The sequence below is a fragment of the Cinclus cinclus genome, chromosome 33 (assembly GCF_963662255.1).
Source record: "Cinclus cinclus chromosome 33, bCinCin1.1, whole genome shotgun sequence".
Lineage (NCBI taxonomy): Eukaryota > Metazoa > Chordata > Aves > Passeriformes > Cinclidae > Cinclus > Cinclus cinclus.
In genome coordinates, this window is record NC_085078.1 from 2146546 (window position 1) to 2169506 (window position 22961).

The 22961-nt window shown below is 63.4% G+C and overlaps 4 protein-coding genes across 6 annotated transcripts; 2 read left to right on the top strand and 2 right to left on the bottom strand.

Annotated features, from left to right (window-relative positions):
• Positions 1 to 132: 132 nt before the first annotated feature.
• LOC134055639 (selenide, water dikinase 2-like) lies at positions 133 to 6290 on the bottom strand. Its single transcript, XM_062512045.1, has 8 exons — positions 6071 to 6290; positions 5458 to 5561; positions 4437 to 4544; positions 3379 to 3533; positions 2954 to 3044; positions 2580 to 2679; positions 1885 to 2097; positions 133 to 993 (listed from the first exon to the last, which is right to left on the bottom strand). The coding sequence occupies exons 1-8, from the start codon at positions 6288 to 6290 to the stop codon at positions 758 to 760; spliced, it is 1227 nt and encodes a 408-aa protein (XP_062368029.1). The 3' UTR covers positions 133 to 757.
• A 398-nt stretch (positions 6291 to 6688) lies between these two features.
• Positions 6689 to 10673, top strand: SLC35A2 (solute carrier family 35 member A2). Its single transcript, XM_062512031.1, has 5 exons — positions 6689 to 6765; positions 7204 to 7386; positions 7742 to 7893; positions 8625 to 9286; positions 10256 to 10673. Exons 1-5 carry the CDS (start codon positions 6702 to 6704, stop codon positions 10281 to 10283), a joined length of 1089 nt encoding a protein of 362 aa, XP_062368015.1. The 5' UTR covers positions 6689 to 6701; the 3' UTR covers positions 10284 to 10673.
• Positions 10674 to 10841: 168 nt separating this feature from the next.
• On the bottom strand, positions 10842 to 18431 carry PORCN (porcupine O-acyltransferase). Its single transcript, XM_062512000.1, is given in 13 exon segments — positions 10842 to 11137; positions 11225 to 11335; positions 11732 to 11817; positions 12148 to 12211; positions 12514 to 12590; positions 12758 to 12858; positions 13706 to 13831; positions 15350 to 15480; positions 16207 to 16304; positions 16307 to 16414; positions 17232 to 17275; positions 17603 to 17871; positions 18258 to 18431. Coding segments are annotated over 13 exon segments (1491 nt in total). The 3' UTR covers positions 10842 to 11035.
• A 616-nt stretch (positions 18432 to 19047) lies between these two features.
• On the top strand, positions 19048 to 22879 carry CDK20 (cyclin dependent kinase 20). 3 transcript variants are annotated; one of them, XM_062512127.1, is made up of 8 exons: positions 19048 to 19162; positions 19298 to 19411; positions 19964 to 20236; positions 20734 to 20855; positions 20943 to 21005; positions 21468 to 21591; positions 22013 to 22168; positions 22536 to 22879. In XM_062512127.1, exons 1-8 carry the CDS (start codon positions 19088 to 19090, stop codon positions 22710 to 22712), a joined length of 1104 nt encoding a protein of 367 aa, XP_062368111.1. In that variant the 5' UTR covers positions 19048 to 19087; the 3' UTR covers positions 22713 to 22879. The 3 variants fall into 3 exon arrangements, with proteins under 3 accessions (XP_062368111.1, XP_062368112.1, XP_062368110.1); XM_062512128.1 differs by having other exon boundaries at positions 19964 to 20152; XM_062512126.1 differs by having other exon boundaries at positions 19964 to 20152; positions 21468 to 22168.
• Positions 22880 to 22961: the final 82 nt, after the last annotated feature.

A 22961-nucleotide genomic window follows, 5' to 3' on the forward strand; every position in this document is an offset into this window, starting at 1 on the left:
GGACCTCCCCAGGGTTTTGGGGTCCCCCTCCTCAATAAATGGCTCCGAAATTTGTCTGAAGTCACTTTCATTGCCCCATTTCTGGGGGGTTTCCACCGCGCCCCCCAAAACCCAGAACCCCCCAATCCCCCCCTCACTGAGGGGGAGTCTCAGCCCCTCCCCACCCTCATGGGGGGTTTTGGGGGGGGGCGTCACACAGGGGAGGATTTTGGGGGTGCGGGGGTGTTCAGGGGGGCTTCACCCGCTGCTCATCGGGCAGAGCCTGGGGGGAGGGAGATGATTTGGGGGAGGGGGTCCCCAAAAAAGGGGGGCGTGGGGGGGATTTTGGGGACCCCCCATTGTGCAGAGTTTTGGTTGGGATTTTGGGGGCCTCCCAGAGGGATTCTGGGGACTTCACCTGCAGCACTGGGGAGGTTGGGCAGAGATCTGGGGAGGTTTTAGGGTCCCCTGGAAGTGGGGTGGGGGAAGTTGGGGTGTGGGGGAGTTTGACCTGATTGGGGGGGGGGGGGGGGGTGGGGTTGACCTGATTTTGGGGCCAGCTCTGATGGGAATTTTGGGGATTTTGGCCACAGCTGAGCCCCTGTTTTTTTGGGGGGGTTTTCTTTGGGGCCACCTAGAACGGGGCTCAGGGTGGCTCTGTTGGGACAGGGCGGGGATCTGACCCAACTTTGGGGTTTTCTTTGAGGTCCCCTCTCCGGGAGCTGTTGTCAGGGCTGGGATTTATCCCAGCTTTGGGATTTTTTTGGGGGTCGCTCCCCTAGAAGGCCGGTCGGGGCAGTTCTGGGGGGGGGGTCCCGGGGCTGTCAGGTCGCGGGGGGGCCCCTCGGGGGGGCACCTCGATCAGCCGGGGTTTGTCGATGACTCGGGCACCGCGGGGCCCTTTCTCCACCACCCCCACGATCCAGGCCTGCAGTCCCTCGGCGCGGCCCGGAGCCTTCAGCTCGGCACAGAACCGGGCGGCCTGGGCCCGGGGCAGCACCACCAGCAGCCCCCCTAAGAGAATGGGGGGGAAATAAAGGGGGATTGAGGGGGAATTCCCACCCAATATGTGGAGTTTGGGGGATCACTCTGGTTTTCGGGTCCTTCCCCCCCCATTTTGCCCTCCCTTTTCCCGTTTTTGGGGTTTTTCCCTCCATTTTTAGGGTCCTGCCACAGCACCCCCATTCCCTCCCTTTTATCGGAGCCCTCCCCATTTTTGGGGTCCCCATCCCAATTTTAGTGTCTCTTATCCTGTTTGTGGGGTTCCCATTCCATTTTTGGGGACTCTTATCCCGTTTTTAGGGTCCCTTTTCCCATTTCCGGGTTCCCGCCACTGTGCACAGCACCCCCTGCTGGCCTGGCTGACTTAATGCTCCTTCCACTGACCCTCCCCCCGCATTTCTGGGGTCCCCTCCCCATTTTCAGAATCCGTCCCCTCACTTTTGAGCCTCCCTCCCCCACTTCTGAGACCCATCCCTCCCTGGTTTTTGGGCTGTTTCTGCCCATTCCCAGGGTCCTGCCATGATATACAGCACCCCTGCTGGCCAGGAGGACTAAGCCCTCCTCCCCAGTTTTGGGATCCCTTTTCCCATTTCCAGGCTCCTCAATCCCATTTCCAGAGTCCCTGATCCCATTTCCAGGGTCCCTGATCCCATTTCTGTAGCAAGTTTTCCCATTTTGAGCTCCCAAATCCCATTTCTGGTACTCTTTGCCCCATTTTCAGGGTCCCTAATCCCATCTGGTGACCCTTTTCCCATTTGAGGGTCCCCAGTTTTATTTCTGGGCTCCCCAACCCCACTTCCGGAGATCCCAATCCCATTTCCCAGCTTCCCAGTCCCATTCCCAGGCTCCCCAGTTCCATTTCTGGGCTCTCCAATCCCATCTCCGGGCTCCCCCTGGCAATACCTGAGGTCTCGGGGGCGGTGCCCTGCAGGAGCCCCCCTCGGCCCCCGCAGGCCTTGCTGACAGCAGCCATCTTGGCGATGACGGGCAGGTTGTGGATGACGAAGGCCACGTCCAGGCGCTGCTGCGCCGCCAGCGCGCGGGCGTGGCCCAGCACTCCGAACCCCGTCACGTCGGTGGCCGCGTGCGCCCCGAATGCCCGCATCAGCCCTGCCGCTGGCGGGGACATGGCCGTCACCTCACACGGCCCCCACGTGCCATGGGGACACCCTGGGGCAGCTTTGGGGACACCCAGCAGGGCCTAGGGACACTCGAGGGTGGTTTTGGGGACATCTGGGGTGGATTTAGGGACTTCCCTGATGGTTTTGGGGACACCCAGCATGGCCTAAGGCACACTCTGGAACAGCTTTGGGGACTCCATTGGTGGCTTTGTGTTCCCTGGGGTGGCTTTGGGGACATCTAGAGTGGTTCTAGGGACATGGGGAGTGGGCTAGGGACACTCTAGGATGGCTTTGATTGCATTTCCAGCACCTTTAGGCATCCCTCTGGTGGCTTTGGGTTCCCTTGGGACATCTGGAGACATTTGGGCATCCCTAGAAGGAGCCTGGGAACAGCCATGGTGGCTTTGGGATCTCCTGGGGACTTATGGGTTGGCTTTGAGAACCCACAGGGTGGCTTTTGTCCCCAGTGTCACCCACCAGTGCGGTTGAGCGTGGCCATGTTGGACACGGCCTCCTGATAAGCCAACTCCACCTCCTCCCGTGTCACCACCAGCTTGATCTTGTTCCAGCGCTCAGGCTGCGGGGACAATGAGGGGACAGCATCAGGGACACCTGCAGTGGCCTTGGGGACACACCCATGGTGCTCAGGGGTCCCCTCAGGGACGTCAGAGATGGCTTTGGGGTCCTACCAGGGACACCTCAGGTCAGTCCCATTTTGGCTCATCCTGGAAACACCTGAGTGTCTCCCGACCCATTTGAGGTGTCCCTGGGGACACAGGCCTGGCTCTGGGACCCCTGTGGTGTCCCCCTGTTCCTTCTAGCCCCTCCCAGGTCCCCTCACTGTCACTCACAATGTCCAGCCACTGGTGTGCGGTGACAGCCATGTGTGTCCCCAAGGGCTTGGTCAGCACCAGGACGTCCCCAGGCACGGCGCTGTCTGGCCTGGGCAGGGCTGGGGTCAGCATGGGACACACCCTGTCCCCAAACCCCACCCCATGTTCCCAAACCCCGCCTCTGCATCACCAAGGCCCCACCCCAAGCCATGCCTGTCATTCACAGGACAAACTCACTTGATTGACAGCAGTGCCCCACACATTCCCCAAGCCCCACCCACCACTCATGAGAATGATTGACAGTGATGGTCACACCCCCTCCTAAGCCCCACCCATCACACCAATTATGGTTTTGATTGACAGTCATGATCCTGCCCCAGGCCCCACCCCATCACTCACACAAATGATTGACAAGTGGCAGTGACCCCACCCCCATCACTCACATGATGAACTCGCTTGATTGACAGACTGCAGTGGCCACGCCCCCCACGATGACCCAGGGGTTGAGCACCGTCTGTCCCCCTGTCACCGATGTCCCCCCATCCTCGGCTGCGTCCCGGAAGCCCTGGATGATCAGCGGCATCACCTTGTCCCGCTCCTGGGGGGACACAATGGCCTCTGTCACATCCAGCATCCCTGTTACCCCATCAGTGTCCCCTGTCACCCCATCAGTGTCCTGTTACCCTCTCAGTGTCCCTGTCACCCCAATGTCCTCTGTCACTCCCAGCATCCTCTGTCATTCCCCATGCCTGTCACCTTCTGTGTCTCTGTCACCTCCTATTTCCCATCACCCCCTCAGTGTCCCTGTCACCCCCCCCAGTACCTCCTGTCACCCCACCATGTCCCTATGACGCACCCCTGACACCCCAATACATCTATCACCCTCTCATCCCTGCCACCCCCATGTCCCCTGTCACCAACATGCCACCATGACCCCCGCAAGCCGTGTCACTGCTGTGTCTCCCATCGCCTGTGTCCCTGTGCTTCCTGATGTCACTGTTACCCCCATCACAGTCACTGTCCCCCCTGTGCCCCCGCACCCCCTCAACTCTGTCACCCTGATGTCCCTGTCACTATCCTGCCCTCACCACACACCTGTCCTGCCCTGTGTCCCTGTGCCCCTTCCACATCCCTGCCCCCCTCTTCATGTCACCATCACCATCCTGCCACCCCCATATACCCGTCCACCTGTCCCCCTCGCCATGTCTGCTGTCCCTACACTGTCATCCTCAAGTCCGTATCCCCCTTATATGTCCCTGTGTTAACCCCATTTCCCCCCTCATATGTCCCTGTGTCAACCCCATTTCCCCCCTCGTATGTCCCTGTGTCAACCCCATTTCCCTGTGTCCCTCCATGTTCCCTGTCCTCTCCTTGGTTTGTTGCTCAGCAGCATCAGGATGTTGTCATGTCACACTCAGGGACAAGGGTGTGTCCCTGCGTCCCCCCCCCATGTCCTTGTGTTCTCTCCATGTCCTTGTGTCCCTCCAGTGTCCCCTGTCACCTCTTCAGTCATGCGCTGGCTGACGCTCAGCAGCATCAGGACATTGTCACACTCTGTGACCCCCATGGCATACAGGTCACTCAAAACGTTGGCGCAGGCAATGCGGCCCTGAAATGGGGGGAAGGGGTTTATGGGGTGTCCAGGAAAGGACTGGGGGATCCTAGTGGTGTTTGGGGTCCAAAAATGGGATTTGGGGAGATCCAAGGGGGAGTTTTGGGGTCTTGGGATTGAATTCAGGGGATCTCAAGGGGATTTTGGGGGCTCCCTGGGAGGGTTTGGGGTTTCCAGGTGGGATTTGGGGTCCCCAGCTGAGCTCTGGCAGGACCAGGATGGAACTAGGGTCCCCAGATAGGATTTAGGGAAGCCTAAGTTGGAGTTTAGGTGCCTGGGATAGAACTGGGGGGTGGGGTTGCAAGGGAATCTTGGCAGCCCTTGGGGATCTGGTGGACACAGGAGAGGACTAAGGGATCTTGAGGGTGTTTTGGGTAGCCAAGGAAGGCTTGGGGGACCCAGGGATAGGACTGAGGGGGCCACAAAGGGATTTGGGGGACCCAAGATGGGATTTGGGGGGGGCAATAGAGAAGGATATTGGGATCTGCAAATGGAATTTGGGAGGCTTGCAATAGGACTGGAAGGTCCTGAAAGGATTTGGGATGCTCAGGAAGGGATTTGTGGGGTAGAACTGGGGGATCCCAAATGGATTTGGAGAGTGGCCTGGGAGGATTTGGGGGTGCCAAGAGGGAGGAAGAGAATCAGGGGTGTCAGGGGGAACTGGGAGGACCCCTGAAGGGATTTGGGGGTTCTCTGGGGGGTTTTGGGTCCTTGGTGGGGGGGGGAAGGGGGGGAGGAGGGGAGTGGGTTGGATTTGGTAGGCCCCTGGCAGGGATTTGGGGTTTCCCAAGAGTCCTGATGGGATCTGGGGGGTCCCTAGGGGAGATTTTGGGGTGCAATGGGTATTTATGTGGTTCCAGAGGGGTTCAGGGGTTCCAGACAGTGCCGAGGGGGAGGGTGGTTGGGGTACCATCATGTAGGGGTCATCGATGATGGGGTAGAAGAAGTCGGTGGTCTGCACCAGCGAGAGCCCCCCGTGCCGCAGCGGGATCACGCACGAGTCCAGCCCAATACCTGCAGGCACCGATTGCTCAGAGGGGCACCGAGCCCGGCGTGGGGGTCACCGAGCCCGGCGTGGGGGTGGGGGACACGGACGTGGCAGAACCGGATGGGGTGGGAAAAAGATCCTGTTCGGAAGGGGGGGAGGGGAGGACCGGATCTGAGGGGGCCCCTCCTCTCCCGCGGCTCCTCCCCTCCCCTCTCCACCCCCCCAGCGCCCTTTGCCCCCTCCGCCCCTCTCCTGGGGCCACCTTTGCCCCGTTCCCCCGCCATGCGCCTAAGCACCCCCGGTCTGTCATGCGCCCACCAGACTCCCTCGAGGCCCCTCAACCCCCCCCTCCATGTCCCTGAGCCCCCTCAGAGCCCTCACATCCTCCCCCTGAGCCCCCCCATGCCTCTCCAGATGCCCAGGGCCCTCCCTGAGGGTGCCCCCGAGGTCTCTCAGGCCCTCTCAGCGCTTCCTCAGCCCCATGTCTGAGCCACCCCCACAGCCCCCGGATCCCTGGAGACCTCCCTACTCTCACCCAGTGCCGGAGTCCCGCCGCTCTCCGCTCCCGCTCCTTCCCCTCCGCCTCCTCCTCCCGGGCGCTGTCCCTCGAGTCCCGCCAGGAGCTTGAGCAGCGTCTCCTGCGGGACTTTGCAGCCTCAGCCACGCAGCTCCCCGTAGGCCGTGAGGCGCCAGGAGGGGTCCAGGCCCAGCGCCGCGGGGTCGAAGCGCCGCGACCCGCCCGGCACCGCCGCCATCTTGGAATGCACCAGCCCGCCGAGCGCCACCGCCTCTGATTGGCTGCGGTGCTGCCGCCAGCGGCTGCTGATTGGGCAATATCTGAGGAACGCGGGTGGGGATTAGTCGGTTTTAAGGGGAGGAGGTTGTGCGGCTGTTGGGCGGGGCCTAAGGGGGTGTGACAGCGGAGGAGAACGTCGATTGGTCAGTGGATGAAGGGGGCGTGGCTTCACGGGAGAGAGGCGGGTACAGCGAGAGGCCGTGGCGGGAAGAGCGCGAGGCGAGCTCTGATTGGTCAATCAGACCGAGGGGGCGGGGCGCCTCGCGAAGATACGTGCGCCGATTGGATGGACCGAACGGAGGCGCATCCGCCCCTTCGGTGGGCGGGCCGGTGGCGTGGCCGGAAGCGGAAGTGCTGGGCAGGTGCCACCATGGCGGCCCCGGGGACAGCGGACGGCGCCGGCGGCTCCGGCGATTCCGCGGGACCCGCGACGGGTGAGGGGGTGTCGGGTGAGGGCGCCGGGGAGCGGCTGTGGGGCGGGAGGGCCCGGGCAGAGCCGTGTGGGAGCTACCGGCCGGGGGATCCGACCGGCGGTCTGAGGGCGGCTCTGGGGGTCCAGGGAATCCGGGGACGGGGGGCGATGGAGCAGAGTAGGGAGGCACCCATGGGGAACGGGAGGTGGTTCTAGGGTGCGGGGGGCGCGGGGCAGAGGTGGCAGAGGGACCTTAGGCGGGCTGGGCTGTGGGGCAGATCCGGGGAGCTCCGGGGGCGGTGAAGGGGGTCCTGCCGTGCGACCCCAACACACCCCCGGGGTCCCAGCGGGAGAAATTCCCCATCCCGGGGCGCCCGGGTCGCGCTTGGAGGGTCCCACCGGGGGTCGCGGGGGGGCCGACCCGATGTCCCCCCCCGGTGACACGCCGGTGTCCCCGCAGTGTCACGACGGGTGAAATACGCCAGCCTGGGCGTGCTGGTGCTGCAGAACGCGTCCCTCGTGCTCAGCATCCGCTACGTGCGGACCCTGCCCGGGGAGCGCTTCCTGCCCACCACGGCCGTGGTGATGGCCGAGGCCATGAAGGGCAGCGCCTGCCTGCTGCTCCTGCTTATCCAGCACCGGGGTAGGGACAGGGTCAGGGGGGTCATGGGGGACACTGGGGACATGGAGGACACTGGGGACATGGGGTCTGTGCCTGCTGCTCCTACTCATCCAGCACCGGGGTGGGGACAGGGACATGGGGGACAATGGAGACATGGGGACAGGGGGGCAAGGACACACCTGGTGCTGCCTCCTCCTCCAGCTTTGAGGTAAGCACGGGGTGGGGGGGATGGGGACACAAAGGGGTCCTTAGTAGAGATGCAGGGGACATGAGGGGGCATGGGAGACTCATGTTGGGGACCCTGGGTGGTGTCAGCGATGGAGTGGCTGTGGCCAGCCTGGGCAGTGTCCCCTGTCCCTGAGCCCTGTCCCCCCAGGCAGTGTCCGGCAGACGGCGGTGACGTTGCACGAGGCCGTGGTGGGACAGTTTGGGGACACGCTGCGCCTGGCTGTCCCCTCCCTCATCTACACCCTGCAGAACAATCTGCAGTACGTGGCCATCTCCAACCTGCCCGCGGCCACCTTCCAGGTGGGAGTGAGACACGGGGACACAGGGTCTCGTGGGGGGGTGTGATGACCTCAGGGACCAAAGTGGTGTCCCTGTGCCCATGTCCCTGTGACAGTCACGATGTCCCTGTCATTGTGTCCCTGTGACCCTGTGCCCATATTCCTGTTCCCACATCTGTGTCCTGCAGGTGACCCTGTCCCCCAGGTCACCTGTTCTCATCCCTGTCCCTGCTATCCCACAGGTGACATACCAACTGAAGATCCTGTCCCTGTCCCCATAGCCCTGTTCCCACAGGTGTCCCCGTCCCCAGGTGTTCATGTCCCCCATGTGTCCATGGGGGACTGTATAACTATCCTGCAGGTTACCCTGTCCCCAGCTGTCCCTGTCTCCCAGGTAACCCTGTCCCCATGTGACCATGTCCCTGCTATCCCTGCAGGTGACCCCGTACCTGTTCCCAGGTGATCCTGTCCCCGCAAGTGACCATGTCCCCATCTGTCCCCATTTGTCCCTATCCCCAGGTGACAGTCCCCACTGGCCCTGCAATGACCATCCCTAGGTGACCATCCTCATTTTCTCTGTGTGCCCGATCCTGTCCCCAGGTGACCATCCCCGCTGTCCTCATGTGCCCCTGTCCCACTGACCCTGTCCCCGCTGTCCATGTGTGTCCCTGTGCCCAGGTGACCATCCCTGTGTGCCCCTGCCCCATCCCACGTGACTCTGTCCCCAGGTAACCGTCCCCGCTGTCCCCGCAGGTGACGTACCAGCTGAAGATCCTGACCACAGCGCTGTTCTCGGTGCTGCTGCTGGGCACGGCGCTGTCGCGGCTGCAGTGGCTGTCGCTGGCGCTGCTGTTTGCGGGGGTGGCGCTGGTGCAGGCGGAGCAGGCACGGGCCGTGCCCTCGGCCGCGGCGCTGTCCCCGTCCCCAGGGCCCGAGGGGCCAGCTCAGAGCTACGCCGTGGGGCTGGCGGCCGTGGCCGCGTCCTGCCTGTCCTCGGGCTTCGCCGGCGTCTACTTCGAGCGGCTGCTGAAGCGCTCGGGCGGCTCCATCTGGGTGCGGAACGTGCAGCTGGGCGCCGTGGGCACGGCCGTGGGGCTGGGCGCGATGCTGGCTGCCGAGGGCCCGGCGGTGGCCGCGCTCGGCTTCTTCTACGGCTACAACGGCGCCGTGTGGGCCGTGGTGGTGAACCAGGCGGCCGGGGGGCTGCTGGTGGCCGTGGTGGTTCGCTACGCCGACAACATCCTCAAGGGCTTCGCCACGGCGCTGTCCATCCTGGCCTCCACGGCCGCCTCCGCGCACCTGTTCGGCTTCCGGCCGCGCGCGCCCTTCCTGGCCGGCACCGCCATGGTCCTGGCCGCCGTCGTGCTCTACGGGCGGCCCCGCGGCTCCGGCGGCCGCAGCCAGGACAGCGGCAAGTCAGTGGGACCATAGGGATGGGGAACACCCTGGGGCCGGCCTGGGCTCACCGGGGCTCGCCCTGACCCGCCAGGGAGGGGGTGGGGATGGGGGGGGCCATGAGCGGGGGAGGGGACCCAAGTGTGGGGCCAGCAGGTGTGGTGGCCCAGGTGTGACGGCCCAGCTGGGGGGTCAGCAGGTGGCAGGGGCTCATTAGGGCTCGCTAGGAGGATGGAGGTGCTGGGGGGCTTAGCAGGTGAGGGGACCCCAATCTTGGCCTTTAGGTGGTGGGCACTGATTAAGGCTCATTAGGATGTGGTGAAGGTGCTGATGTGGTTCGTTAGGTCCTGGGGCTCATTAGGTGGTGGGGACCCTGATCTTGGTGTTCATTAAGGCTTGTTAGGGTCATTAGGGATCTGGAGAGGTTCATTAGGTCATGGGGGGGTGCTCCTTAAGGGCTGACGAACATCCTGGAGCTGTGGGATGAGGAGGGACCTGATGGGGCTCATGAGGGGATGGGGAGCTTACCAATACTTGTTAATTGATGGGGGCTCATTAAGGCTCGTTGGGTGCTGGGGGCCGTGAGGTGGAGATTGATGAGGTCAATGAGGTCAGAGGTTAATGAGGGAGATCTGGTTTAATGAGGGGTTCAGTGGGACCCCCGGCCCCTCTGTGGAGTTCCCCTCCCCCCACGCCCCCCCAACCCGGTGGGGGAGGGGCTGGATGTACAGATTTTGTAGGGGGGGAGGGGCTGGGCACATTTTTAATGAGGTTTGGGGCTAATAAAGATGGATTTGGTTAACGTCGCGTGCTGGGGGAGGGGCACTAACACACTAACACGGGGTGTAGGGGGGAGCCATAGGGATCACCCAGGGCTGTACAGGATGCACCTGAGCTCTCCCGAGCCCCTATAAGAACCCACCTTGATCCCCCCCAAGGCCATACAGGGTCCATAGGGCTCTCAGCCCCGGGGTCTCTCTCTCTTGCAGGTCTCCCAACAAGGACAAGGGCACCTGATGGCACCGAGCAACCCCCTGAGCCCTATGGGGCCTGTCTGGGGCCCTCCAGGGCCCTAAAGAATCCCTATGGACCCTTCCCTTGCCCCCTGCAGGCTTTATAGGGGCTGTGTACACCCCCCCGGGGTTCTGTCGGGACCGTATGGACACTCCTGGTCCCTATAGCAGCTATATGGCCGCTCCCCACCTCCCGGGGGCTATAGGGACCAATTGCACCCCCAGGTCTCTATAGGCCCATATGGAAGCCCCCCCTACCCCCAATCCCTATAGGGAACTTGGCGACACTCCTGGTCCCTATAGCAGCCATATGGACACTCCCCCACCCCCCCTTCCCCCGGGAGCTATAGGGACGGCTCGCATCCCCAGGTCCCTATAGGGCCCATATGACCCCGCCGCGTGGTTTTTGTGTTAATTAAGACGATTTTGGTCAAAGCGTTGGCTCCGCGCGATCGGAAGGGGGCGCCATCCCCGGTAACACCACGCATGTGCCGCGCGGTTCCGCCCCTTGCGCTCCCATTGACCTCCCGGGAATGATTGACAGGAACCATCGAGGCGAGGCTTTATTGGTCCCAGAGCGGTCGAGCGGCACTTCCGCCCGTGAAAGGGCGGGAAACACCACAAAGCGAAAGTTGAGATCATCGAGAGGCGCTTCGGCTGCGCGGAGAGGCCGCGTTCTCTGTGGCGCCCGGTGCTCCCAGCAGCCCACAGTTCCTCCCAGTTCTCCCCGGTCGCTCCCAGTGCCCTCCCAGAGCCTCAGCGAAGCAGCCGGGCCAGCACCCAGCAGCCCAGCGTCACCCAGTGACTGGCCCAGTTCAGCTCCGACCACTTGCGCACCGTGTAGGCCATCCCGTAGCCCTGAGGGGACAAGATGGTGTTAGGGTGCTCCCAACACTGGGGGCAACCCCAAACGGGGGAGGGTCTAGGGGAGCTCGAGGGTCCCACCTGCTCCTCCACGGTGTCCTCGGCCTCCACATCAAACAGGGCACCCAGGTAGGACAGGTGGAACAGGGCCAGGGCACCCAGAGCCCCATTCAGTGCCCACACCCACAGTGTCTGCAGGGACCCCAGAAACATTCAGGGACCCCCCTACACCCCTGCAGGGATACCCCAAATCTCCCGTGTTCACCACTTGCACCCACAGCATCTGGAGAACTCCAGACCCCTTCAGAGACCTCAAAGAACCTCCAAATCCCCCCATCGAGTGCTGGTGCCCACAGCCCCTGCAGGACCCCTGAATCCCCCAGGCACCTCCAGCCTCCCCCAAACCCCCTCAGAGCCCCCCAAACCCTCTGCCCTCTCCCTGGGGTCCCCAAACTCCCCCACCAAGGGATCCCCAAATCCCCCATCCTGCCCTCCACACCCTCCTTTTTCCACCTATGACCCTCCCAAACCACTCTGAGACCCCTAACCTCTCTGAGCCCCCCACACTCCCCAGTGCCCACATCTCACGTTCTTGTGGCGGTGGCTGCAGTGGGGGGGGCAGCGCTTGGACAGGACACAGGCATCAAAGATGGCGGCCAAGCGCTGCCTCAGGGCTGGGAGGGCAGGGTGGGGTCAGTGTGGGCTGTGCCCATTGCAGGCCAAGCCCCTCATAGCCCTGCCCATCCCTGCAGACTCCACCCACAGCACTTGAGGCCCTGCCCACATCTATAAGCCCCACCCCTACTCCTGGCCCCACCCATCCATCCATGTCAATCACAGCATTGAAACCCCACCAACAGCTGGACCCTCTTTCACCTTTAGGCCACGCCCACCTTTATAGCTCCACCCACTCTGCAGCCCCACCCTTTAAACCCCTCCCACCTCAAAGGCCCCCTTTAGCTCCACCTCTCCTCAGCCCCACCCCTTAAAGGGCCAGCACTGACCATGCTCAGCATAGGTGATGAGGCCCAGGGACAGCAGGACAGCGGCCAGATGGAAACTGAGGCCCTGCAGGGGACAGGGGGGATTTGGGTGTCCTCTGTTGGACTGGGAGGTCTGGGGGGATTTGGGGGAGTCCCCTGCTGGACTGGTGAGACATGGGGGATTTGGGGGAGCCCAGCAGGGGTTGGGGATGTCACAGTTTTTGGGGTTTCAAGGAGTCCCAGAGGGGGTTTTGAGGCCCCAGGAGGGAGGTGGGAAGGGTCAGGGAGGGTTGGGAGGCCTGAGGCATTGGGGGTCCTGAGGGTCTTATGTGCAGGGGGACACTGGTGGGGTTTGGGGTTCCCAGGGTGGATTTTGGGGTCTCTCACGTGCAGCAGAGCACTGGCTGCGTAGGTGCCCAGCACAGCGGCAAAGGTGCCCAAGCGTCGGGCGGTCTGGAACACGTCTGCCAGGGACACCAGTAACACCAGTCACACCAGTACAGCCTCCAGGGCCCCCCACTTCCTCCCAGTGTCCCCCAATGCCCCTCCCAGTCCCTTCCAGTATCCCCCAGTGCCCCTCTCAGTGCACCCCAGTCCCTCCCAGTCCATCCCAGTCACTCCCAGTTCTCACAGGTGTGCAGCCAGCGAGACATGGGCAGGTTCCAGTTTGTCACCACCTCAGCCATGGAGCGTGGCAGCTCCACCCGCAGGGGCCGGGACACTGCCAGGTCCCTGTGAGGACAATGTCACATGGGGGTCACAGGGACAGTGTCACACATGGGTCAGTGTCACACAGGTGTCACACACAGGTCAGTGTCACACACAGTGTCACTGTGGGTGTGATCAGTGTCACTGTGGGTGTGATCAGTGTCACACACAGTGTCACTGTGGATGTGACCAGTGTCCCACAGGCATCACACACAAGTCAGTGTCACACACAGGTCAGTGTCACACACAATGTCACTGTAGGTGTGATCAGTGTCATACAGTGTCACTGTGGGTGTGATCAGTGTCACACAGGTGTCACACACAGGTCAGTGTCACACACAGTGTCACTGTGGATGTGACCAGTGTCCCACAGGCATCACACACAGGTCAGTGTCACACACAATGTCACTGTAGGTATGATCAGTGTCATACAGTGTCACTGTGGGTGTGATCAGTGTCACTGTGGGTGTGATCAGTGTCACACAGGTGTCACACACAGGCCAGTGTCACACACAGGGTCACTGTGGGTGTGATCAGTGTCACTGTGGGTGTGATCAGTGTCACACAGGTGTCATACAGGTCAGTGTCACACACAGGGTCACTGTGGGTGTGATCAGTGTCACTGTGGGTGTGATCAGTGTCACACAGGCATCACACACAGGCCAGTGTCACATGCAATGTCACTGGGTGTGATCAGTGTCACTGTGGGTGTGATCAGTCTCACACAGGTGTCACACACAGGCCAGTGTCACACACAGGGTCACTGTGGGTGTGATCAGTGGCACTGTGGGTGTGATCAGTGTCCCCACAGGGGTGTCCCTGTCACACAGGTCAGTGTCCCAGCGCAGGCCCGCTGTCCCTGTCCCCTCACCAGTGCAGGTGGTCGTGGTGCAGGGACGCTCCGGACCCTGCCAGCGTGGCCGTGGCCTCGGACAGGAAAGCCACGAAGTAATTGCTGAAGTGGAAGGAGAGGGCGCTCTCGTAGGCACGGAGCCACCTAGCGGCCGGGAAGACCCGGAGGCACAGGGGGACACGCAGGGATTCGGGGGAATTTGGGGGAAAGCAGGGGAGATCGGGTTTTGGGGGGAATTTGGGGGAAAATGGGGAAGTTTGGGAGCACAGAAACGGTTTGGGGGGAAAGTGGGGGAATTTTTGGGGACATGGGGGTTTGGAGAGAAATGTGGGATTTAGGGGGATTTTGGGGGCATCATGGGACATTTGGAGGGGTCATGGGGGGATTTGGGATGGATATTGAGGGGTTGTGGGGGAAATGGAATGTTTGGGAGGATTTTGTGGGTACATGGGGCAGTTGGAGAGGATTTGAAGGAGTTTGGGGTAACAGGAATGAGTTTTGGGGGAAAGCGTGTTTGGAGGGATTTGGAGAGGTCATTGAGAAATTTAGGGGTGATGTGGGGGGGGTTGGGAGGGGAATGGGGGGTTAGGGGAAAGTGGGGAGATGGGAAGGAATTTGGGTGATATGGGGGGAGTTGTGGGGGAACACAGGAAGGTTTGGGGGTCCACAGGGGGAAGGGGGGGGACACACATTAGGGTGCACCCCCCCATCTCATGTCCCATCGATGTCCACCCTATCCCTGTCCCCCCAGACTCCCCCCTCCCCCCAGGGATCCCCTAAATCCCCACAGGCTCCCCAACCCCCCCCCCATCCCTAAGTGCCCCATTCCTGTCCCACTCTCACCCCAGGAACATTCAAACCTCTCCTGCTCCCCCCAGACCCCTCTTGGCACCCCCAAACCCCTCCTGCCCCTCCCCCCCCAAATCCCCCAAGCCCCCCCAAAATCCCCCCCTCACCTGGCAAAGATGCTCCTGGGCAGCACCGGGGGAAACAGAGATGTCAGTGGGGTGGGGGGATTTGGGGGGTCCCTGGGGGATTTTGGGGGTCCCTGGGATGGGTTGAGGCTCCCCCAAGGAACATTCAGGAGTCCTCAGGGGGATTTTGGGAGTTTCCACAGTGGCTTGGGGGTCCCTCAGGGAAACTGGGGGTCCTGGGAAGGGTCTAAGGCCCCCCCCCTCCCCCCCCCCCCCCCCCAGGAAATTTTTGGGGCCCTTGGTGTGGGGTTTGGGAATCACTGGGCATTTTGAGGGCTCCTGGAAGGGTTTTGGGGTCCCCAGGGGAGTATAGGGTTCCTGGGGGGAAGGGGGGCTGGGGACCCCCAGGAAGATTTCAGGGTGTCTGGGGTGGTTTGAGAGTACGTGGAGGGGTTCCCAGGAGAGTCTGGGGGTCCTTGGGATGCTAAGGGGTCCCTGGGGAACTTGAGGTGTCCCTGTGGGGGGGGGGGGGAGGGGGTGTCAGGGTTCCTTGAGGGGTGTAGGGGGTCCAGGGAGGGTTTGGGCTCCCAAGGAAATCTGGAGTTCCAGGGAGGTATGGGGTCCCTGGGAAGGGTTAGGGGTTCCAGGGAGCTTTGTGGTCTTTTGGGTGGGGGTATTTGGGGTCCCCGGGGAGGGTTTGGGGTCCCTGGCAGGTTTGGAGGATTTAGGAAGAATTTTGGGGTCTGACCTGTGCAGGGCCCGTGCCCCATAGAGGGGCAGGAGGCTGGAGAACAGGAACGGGGCCAGGCAGGTGCTGATCAGGAGGCAGAGCAGGGCCAGCCCCAGGCTCCGCAGCCCCTTCCGAGCCCAGGCCACGCTCTGGGAGCACCCGGGGGGTCAGGGGGGGATAGAGACACCCCCCACAGACACCCCCAAACCCCCACAGACACCCCAAACCTCCCAAACACAGACCCCCCCATCACTGACACCCCCAAACCCCCCAAACACAGACCCCCCCACCACTGACACCCCCAAATCCTGAAACCCCCATCAAGACACCTCAACGCCCCCCAAATACCAGTTCCCCCCGAGACACCCCCAGACACAGAGACACCCCAAAATCCAGCCCCCCCACCACTGCACCCCCCCCCCCTCATCCCCACTCACCCCCCTGAGCACTCCCAGGCACCCCCAAACCCCCATCCGTGTCCCCTCCAAACCCTCAGTGCCCCCAAACCTGCCCAAGCCCCCCTTAGTGCCCCCCAAATCCCCCACACACTCCTTAAGGTTCCTCCAACCTCCAATCCCCCTTTTCCTCCACCAAATCCCTCTTTTCCTTCTTTTCCCAAAACCCCTCCTTTTTTTTCTCCTATTCCCTTTTTCCCCATTTTCCCTTCAACCCTGATTCTTCTCTCCCAAACTCTCCCTTCCCAATTCCCTTTCTCCCCAATCCCCTCCCCTCCTTCAACTCCCCTTTCCCCCCATCCCTCATTTCCTCCCAAATCCCCCATTTCCCCAAACCCCCAAATTTCCCCCCAAAATCCCCCATTTTCCCCTCCAAACTCCCCCATTTCTCCCCCAAATCCCCCATTCTCCCACCCAAACCACCCCATTTTCCCCCTCATACCAGGGGGGGCCCTCCACGGATCTCAGGTAGGCCTCAAAGGGCTCCCAGGGCCCGAAGACGACGGAGCAGGGGAGCAGAGGTACCCCAAGACCTGGGCAGGGCTGGGCTCCCCCTGAGCCCCCCCAGCCCCCCGGTCCAGGTCAAAGCCCAGCGACACGGCCTTCATGGCCACCACCATCTGTGCCCCTGAGGACCCCAAAATCCATGGGGAGCCTAAACTGGGGGTCCCTAAAATGTGGGGAGTCCCAGGGGTCTGAGGCTCAAAGGTGGGGGGGGGAGGTCAGGGGGGTCTTGGGAGGGGTCACATTCATGGCCACCATTATCTGCACCCCTGGGGACTCTAAAATCAGCCAGCACCCCCAAACTGGGGTGTCCCAGATTCCCCGTGGATTTGGGGGGCTCAGGGAGGGAGAGAAAACGAGAGTCCCAGGGGAGAGTCATCTTCATGGGGGTGTCCCAAATGCCCCACTGGTCTGGGAGCTTTGGGGAGGGAGGGGAAATGGGGAGGGTTGCCATCATGGCCACCACCATCTTTGCCTCTGGGGACCCCCAAAATCCATGGGGAGCCTAAACTGGGGGGCCCTAAAATGTGGGAAGGTCCACAGGGGTCTGAGGGACTCAAAGGTGGAGGGGGGAAGTGAGGGGTCTTGGGGGGAAGAGGAGGGGAGGGTGTCACAGTCAGGGACACCACCATCAGTACCATTGTGGGACCCCAAAAACAGGGGGGAACCACAAAATTAGGGAGTTCCCAGGGGTCAGGGGGGGTTCAGGGGAAGAAGGAACTGGGGATCCCAGGTGAAGGGCAGAGATTCTGGGGTACCTGTGGGGAGGGGAGGAGGGGGTCTCACCTTCACCACCACCTGCACCCCTGCAGGATCCAAAATCAAGGGGGACCCAAAACTGAAGGGATCCCCAAAGTGTGTGTGGGGTGAATGGAGTCTGTGGGGTTCAAGGGGGGGATCTGGAGGTCCTGGGGGGGCAGGGGGAGGGGTGGGGGTCTCACCTCGCATCTTGTGCCATGTGACCGTGTCCACCATGTGCAGCTCCCTGGGGGGAGGGTCTCCCAGTCACTCCCAGTTCAATGCAACCAATATCCCAGTTCATCCCAGTGCCCCTCACCTCCCTCCCACTCAACGCTCTCAATCCTTTCCAGTTACACCCAGTTTTTCTCATCTTCTTCCCAGTTCCTCTTCCAGTTGCTTCCAGCATCCTCCCAGCTCCCCCAAACCCCTTCCCAGGTCTCCCCAGCACCCTGTTCCTCATGAGCAGGTAGCTGAGAGCAGCCAGGATGAGGCGGAGCCCCCCTGGACTCCCTCCCAGCACCCCCAAATCTTCTCCCAAATCACCCCCAACCCCCCTCCCAGCATCCCGTACCCCATGAGCAGGTAGCTGAGAGCGGCCAGGGCGAGGCAGAGCCCTCTCTGGGCGCGGGCCCGGCTCAGGAGGAGGGTGAGGACGCAGAGCCCGCTCAGCAGAGCCACCCACAGCGCCTGAGCCCCGAAGAAATGGTGCAGGGCCAGGAGCCCCCCGGCCGCCGCCCCCGCGTGCTTCCCCCCCCGCGGCAGGGCTGTGACACAGGGGGGATCAGGGGGGCGCCCCAAAAACCCTGCGTGACCCCTGCACCGCTCCCCAGACCCCCGAATCTTCCCCGGGCACCCCCCCCACCCTCCGACCTCCCCCGAGCCTCTTTAGACTCCGGGACCCATCCCAGATCCCCGAGACCACTCCTGGGACCCCCCCCCCCCCAGCTCCTCGGGTCCGATCAACCGCCCAGGATGCCCCCAGACCCCGAAACAGCCAGATACTACCGAGCCCCCCCAAAGCCCCGGGACCCCCCGACTCCCCCAGACCCCCGGATGTTCCCCCACCCTCCGAACCCTCCCCGGACTCCTAGCCCCTCACGGAGCTGCTGCAGCAGCCGGGACCCTCCAGATGCCCCCGAATCCCCCAGACCCCTGAACGTCCCCCCAACCCTCCGGCTTCACCACAGCCCCGCCGGCCCCTCGGATGTCCCCCCACACTCCGCCACCTCCAAAGCCCCCGTCCCCCCTCTCCGGCCCCACTCACGCAGCCGGTGCAGCAGCCGCGCCCCGAGGCAGAGCAGGAGCAGCGGCCAGAGCTGGGCCAGGCCCTGGCGCGCCGTGGGCACCACGCAGCCGGGCAGCACTTGCGCCGCAAACTCGCGCGGAGGTAAGGCCGCCATCCCGACCCGAGCGGGGCTCGGTGAGTGCCGGGAACCCCCAAAAAACCCCAAATTCCCCCCAAACCCCCCCAAATCCCCCCGCCCGCGCCTTGCCCGGCGCCGCCGCCCGCCCGCCGGAGGGGAAAGGGGCGGGGCCCCTGCGCCCACCAATCAGCGCCCGCCCTGCCTCCCCGCGCAGCAAGGCTGGCCAATCAGAGCGCGGCGCGGCCAAATGGCGGCGCGCGACGGGGCGGCCGTTGCCAAGGGCGGGGCGCGGTTGCCGGGGTGCGGGGGATGCCGGGTGGGCGGGGCTTGGTTGTTAAGGGGCGGGGCTCTGTTGCTACGGGCGAGGCCTCGTTGCCGAGGAGCTGGATCGTGTTGCTCGGGATGGGTTGTGTTGCTGGGGGCGGGGTCTGGTTGCTAGGGACCTGACCGTGTTGTTAGGGGCGGGGTTTGTTGTCAGGAAGTAGCAGGTGGTTGCTATGTGCGTGGCCTGCTGTCAGGGGCGGGGCCTAATTGCATAGAGCGGGGCACGATTACGGTTGCGAGGCCTAGTTGTCAGGGGCGGGGCCTATCGCCATGGCAACCAGGTGCCTCGGGCGCCGCGCGGGGCATTGTGGGCCGGCGGAGGCCCGACCCCGGCCCACAATGCCCCGCGCCGGCCCAGTGGCACCAGTATGGACCAGTACATCGTGCTGGGCCGCATTGGGGAAGGCGCGCATGGCGTCGTGTTCAAGGCCAAACACCGGGAGGTGGGGCCGGGTGGGAGCGGGCTGTGGGGCCGAGGGGGAGCGGTCCGTAGGCCGCGAGCGCTGGGTGCGCCCGTGGAGGGGCGGGGGGCGCGGGAACTGCCAGAGCCCCCCTGAGTCCCCCGTGTCCCCCATCAGACCGGGGAGCTGGTGGCCCTCAAAAAGGTGCCCCTGCGGCGCCCCGAGGACGGGGTCCCGCCCCAGACCCTGCGCGAGATCAAGGCCCTGCGGGAGATCGAGGCCCACCCCCATGTGAGTGACCCCCGCACCCTGGGACACCCCAAGACCTGTGACCCCCCCTAAGTCCTTGCTGCCTCCCCCAGCAGAGTGCGGGGTCCCCCCTTCCCCCAAAATCCTGGGGTAACGCCTCCCCAAACCGCCTTTTCACCCAGTTTCAGGGTTCCCCCTTCTTTGGGGTCCCCTGGGTTCTCCCATTCCTCCCCAGTTTCGGGGTCCCCCTGACCCCCCCCTTGTCCCCCCCAGTTTCAATGTCCCCCCGGTGTCCCCTCCCCTCTGGTGATCCGGCTCCAATCCTGGTGTCCCCCTCAGGTTCCACTGTGCCCACTGATTGTCCCCCCTGCTGTCCCCACTGCTGTCCCCACCGTCCCCCCTACTGTCCCTGCCGGTGATCTAGCTACAACCCCGGTGTCCTCTTCGGGTGTCATTGTCCCCAGTGTCCCCAATATCCCCACTGATGTCCCTCTGCAATGTCCTCGATGTCCCCCCACTGCTGTCCCCACAGATGATCCGGCTCCAGTGCCAGTGTCCCCCCCAGTGTCACTGTCCCCTCTTCTGTCCCCACAGGTGATCCGGCTCCGGGCCGCCTTTGCCCAGGGTCCCGCCGTGGTTCTGGCTCTGGAGCTGCTCGTGGGGGACCTGGGGGGGCTCCTGCGTGCGGCCCCTGCCCCGCTGCCCCCGGCCCGCGTGCGGGCCCTGCTCGCCATGACTCTGCGGGGGCTGGGCCACGTGCATGGCCACCACCTGCTGCACAGGGTGAGCCCCAAAATCGGGGGAGACCCCAAAAACATGAGGGGGGTATCGGGAATGGGGAGACACCAACACTCCCTGCTGCACCGAGTGAGTCCCAAAAACGGGGTGGGAACCCCAAAAATGGGGTGACAGACCCCAAAAACATGGGGTGGGATTGGGAATGGGGTGCACGGCCACCGCCTGCTGGAGCAGGTGAGGCACCCCAAAATGAGGAGCCACCCAAAAAATGAGGGGGAACCCTGAAAGCGGAGGGGGACCCTGGAACTGGGCAGAGGCACCAGCAGCACCTCCCACACCACATGAGCATCCCAAAACTGGAGGGGGGTGGCACCCAAGCGGTTGGGGGACCCCAAAATCGAGGGGGTGGTTCTCAGACAGCTGCAGGACACCCCAAGTCCGGGATGGGCACCAAGACCTGAGACGGACCCCAATATTTGCAGGGGGGCCGCAGGCACCCCAAGATTGAGGGGCACACCCCAAAACCTGGGTGGGGACCCCCAGTGTGTGGACCCTGTTCCCAGTGTGGGAGCACTGGGGGTTCCCCGAGTATTGGGGCCCCCCGTAACCCCGGTTTTGGGGTGCAGGACCTCAAACCAGCCAATCTGCTGCTGGACAGCGCTGGGCGTCTCAAGTTGGCGGATTTTGGGCTGGCACGGGTGCTGGGCCCCCCCCCAGGGCGCCCCTACAGCCACCAAGTGGCCACCAGGTACCAGATTTTGGGGTGTCCCCCACCCTGGGATGTCAGCTCGTCCCCCCAGAAGCCGGGGACCCCCCCTGAACCCCCCTTTTCCAGGTGGTACCGAGCCCCCGAGTTGCTCTATGGCGCCCGGCACTACGATGAGGGTGTGGATTTGTGGTGAGTGCCTTGTTTTGGGGCATCCTGCCTGGATTTTTCGGGGGCCTCCCGGGATTTTGGGGTCCTTCCCAGGGTCTTGGGGTCACCACTCACCCCTTCTCCAGCTCTGCTTGATCTTGGGGTCCCCCTACTCTGGGTTTTGTAGGTGCCCCCCATTCCACCACCCTGTAATTCTGGGTCTTCCTTTGGTGCTTGGACACCCCCCTGGATTTTTGGGGTGTGCCCCTGGGATTTTTTGGGGTTCTCCTGGATTTTTGGGCCATCCCCCTGGGTTTTGGGGTCTCTTCTGTTGTATGCCAGGTACATCCCGTTTCTGGGTTTCTCTCCTGGATTTTTGGGCGCTTCCCAAACATCAGGCCCTCCCCCAGATTTTGGGGGTCCCTCTGGGATCTGGGGGAATCCCCTGGGATTTGGAGGTCCCTCTGGGATTTTGGGGTCCCCCCTGAGCGCAGGGTCCCCCAGGGCTGTGGGCTGTATTTTCGGCGAGCTCCTGACGCTGTCGCCGCTGTTCCCGGGTGAGAACGACATCGAGCAGCTCTGCTGCGTGCTCCGGGCACTGGGCACACCCAGCCCGCAGGACTGGCCGGTATTGGGGCAACTGGGAGCACTGGGAGGGACTGGGAACAGATGGGGGCACTGGGAAGCACTGGGAGGGTACTGGCAGCACTGGGTCATACTGGTGGCTACTGGGAGGGCACTGGGAAGTACTGGGGGCACTGGGAAAGGGAATGTTGGGCTCTGGAAGCAGGGCGTACAGGACACTGGGAGCACTGGATCATACTGGTTTATACTGGTCCATACCGGTCCATATTGGCCCATAGTGGTCCATACCAGTCCATACTGGCCCATACTGCCCCATACCGGTCCATACTGGTCCGTACTGGTCCCTGTCCCCACAGGAAAGGGCCGAGCTCCATACTGGCCCATACTGCTCTGCACTGTTCCATACCGGTCCGTACTGGCCCATACCGATCCGTACTGGTCCATACTGGTCCACATCCCCACAGGAGATGGCCGAGCTGCCGGATTTCCCCAAGCTCCGGTTTCGGCCGCGGGCGCCGCCGCCGCTGGAGCTGCTGGTGCCAGGTGCCGACGCGGCCGCGCTGGATCTGCTGCGGCGTCTGCTGCGGTACCGGGCACGGCTGCGGCCACGGGCGCACCAGGTCAGGGATGGAGGGGGATTGGGGGCATCCTGGGGGGCTCTGGGGGGTCCCAGAGGGATTTGGGGTCCCCATCCGTGCTGCAGTACTGAGCATGGCTACGGTCATGGGTACACCTGGTAAGAGCTGGGGGGGGGGGAATGGGAGGATCCTGGGGGGGTTGGGGGGTCTTGGAGGGGTTTGGGGGGTCCCAGAGGGATTTGGGGATCCCAGGTGCATCTTTGGGGGTCCCAGGGGTGTTTGAGGGGGTCTCAGGGATTGATGGCCCCGGGACCTTTGGGTGGGGCTGTCACTCAGGTCCCCCCACTTCCCCCATTTTGGGAGGGGGGGGGGGGGTACTGGCCCTCCTGACCCCTCCCTTCCCCCCCAGGCCCTGCTGCACCCCTTCTTCTTCGGCCCCCAGGAGCTGACCCCACCCCCACCCCCAGGGGGGTCCCGGCAGCCCCCCAACTTCAGCCTGGACACCGCGCTGGAGCTGCCCCCCCGGGGGGCGCTGAGACCCCTCCCCAACCTGGGGGACCCCCACTGCCCCCCCGGGGGGCTCTGAGACCCCTCCTCAACCTGGGGGACCCCCACTGCTCCCCCAGGGGTCCCTGAGACCCCTCCCCAACCTAGGGGAAACCCACTAACTCCCCCAAACTGGGGGACCCCCGATGGACCCTCCCTGACTCCCCCAAACTGGGAGACCCCCCCCCCCCCCCCCCCCCATGGAGCTGTGGGACCCTTCCCCAAATTTGAGGACTCCCTGAGAGATCCCCACTGCCCCCCCCATCCCACCATTTTGGGGGACCCCTGA

Bases quoted from the DNA above. Each gene is read 5' to 3' on its own strand.
- SLC35A2 (XM_062512031.1), top strand. From the start codon at position 6,702: ATGGCGGCCCCGGGGACAGCGGACGGCGCCGGCGGCTCCGGCGATTCC. The intron at 6,766-7,203 runs GTGAGGGGGTGT...GTGTCCCCGCAG, and splicing joins TTCCGCGGGACCCGCGACGG to TGTCACGACGGGTGAAATAC. The intron at 9,287-10,255 runs GTCAGTGGGACC...TCTCTCTTGCAG, and splicing joins CGCAGCCAGGACAGCGGCAA to GTCTCCCAACAAGGACAAGG.
- CDK20 (XM_062512126.1), top strand. From the start codon at position 19,088: ATGGACCAGTACATCGTGCTGGGCCGCATTGGGGAAGGCGCGCATGGC. The intron at 19,163-19,297 runs GTGGGGCCGGGT...GTCCCCCATCAG, and splicing joins TCAAGGCCAAACACCGGGAG to ACCGGGGAGCTGGTGGCCCT. The intron at 20,856-20,942 runs GTACCAGATTTT...CCCCTTTTCCAG, and splicing joins AGCCACCAAGTGGCCACCAG to GTGGTACCGAGCCCCCGAGT.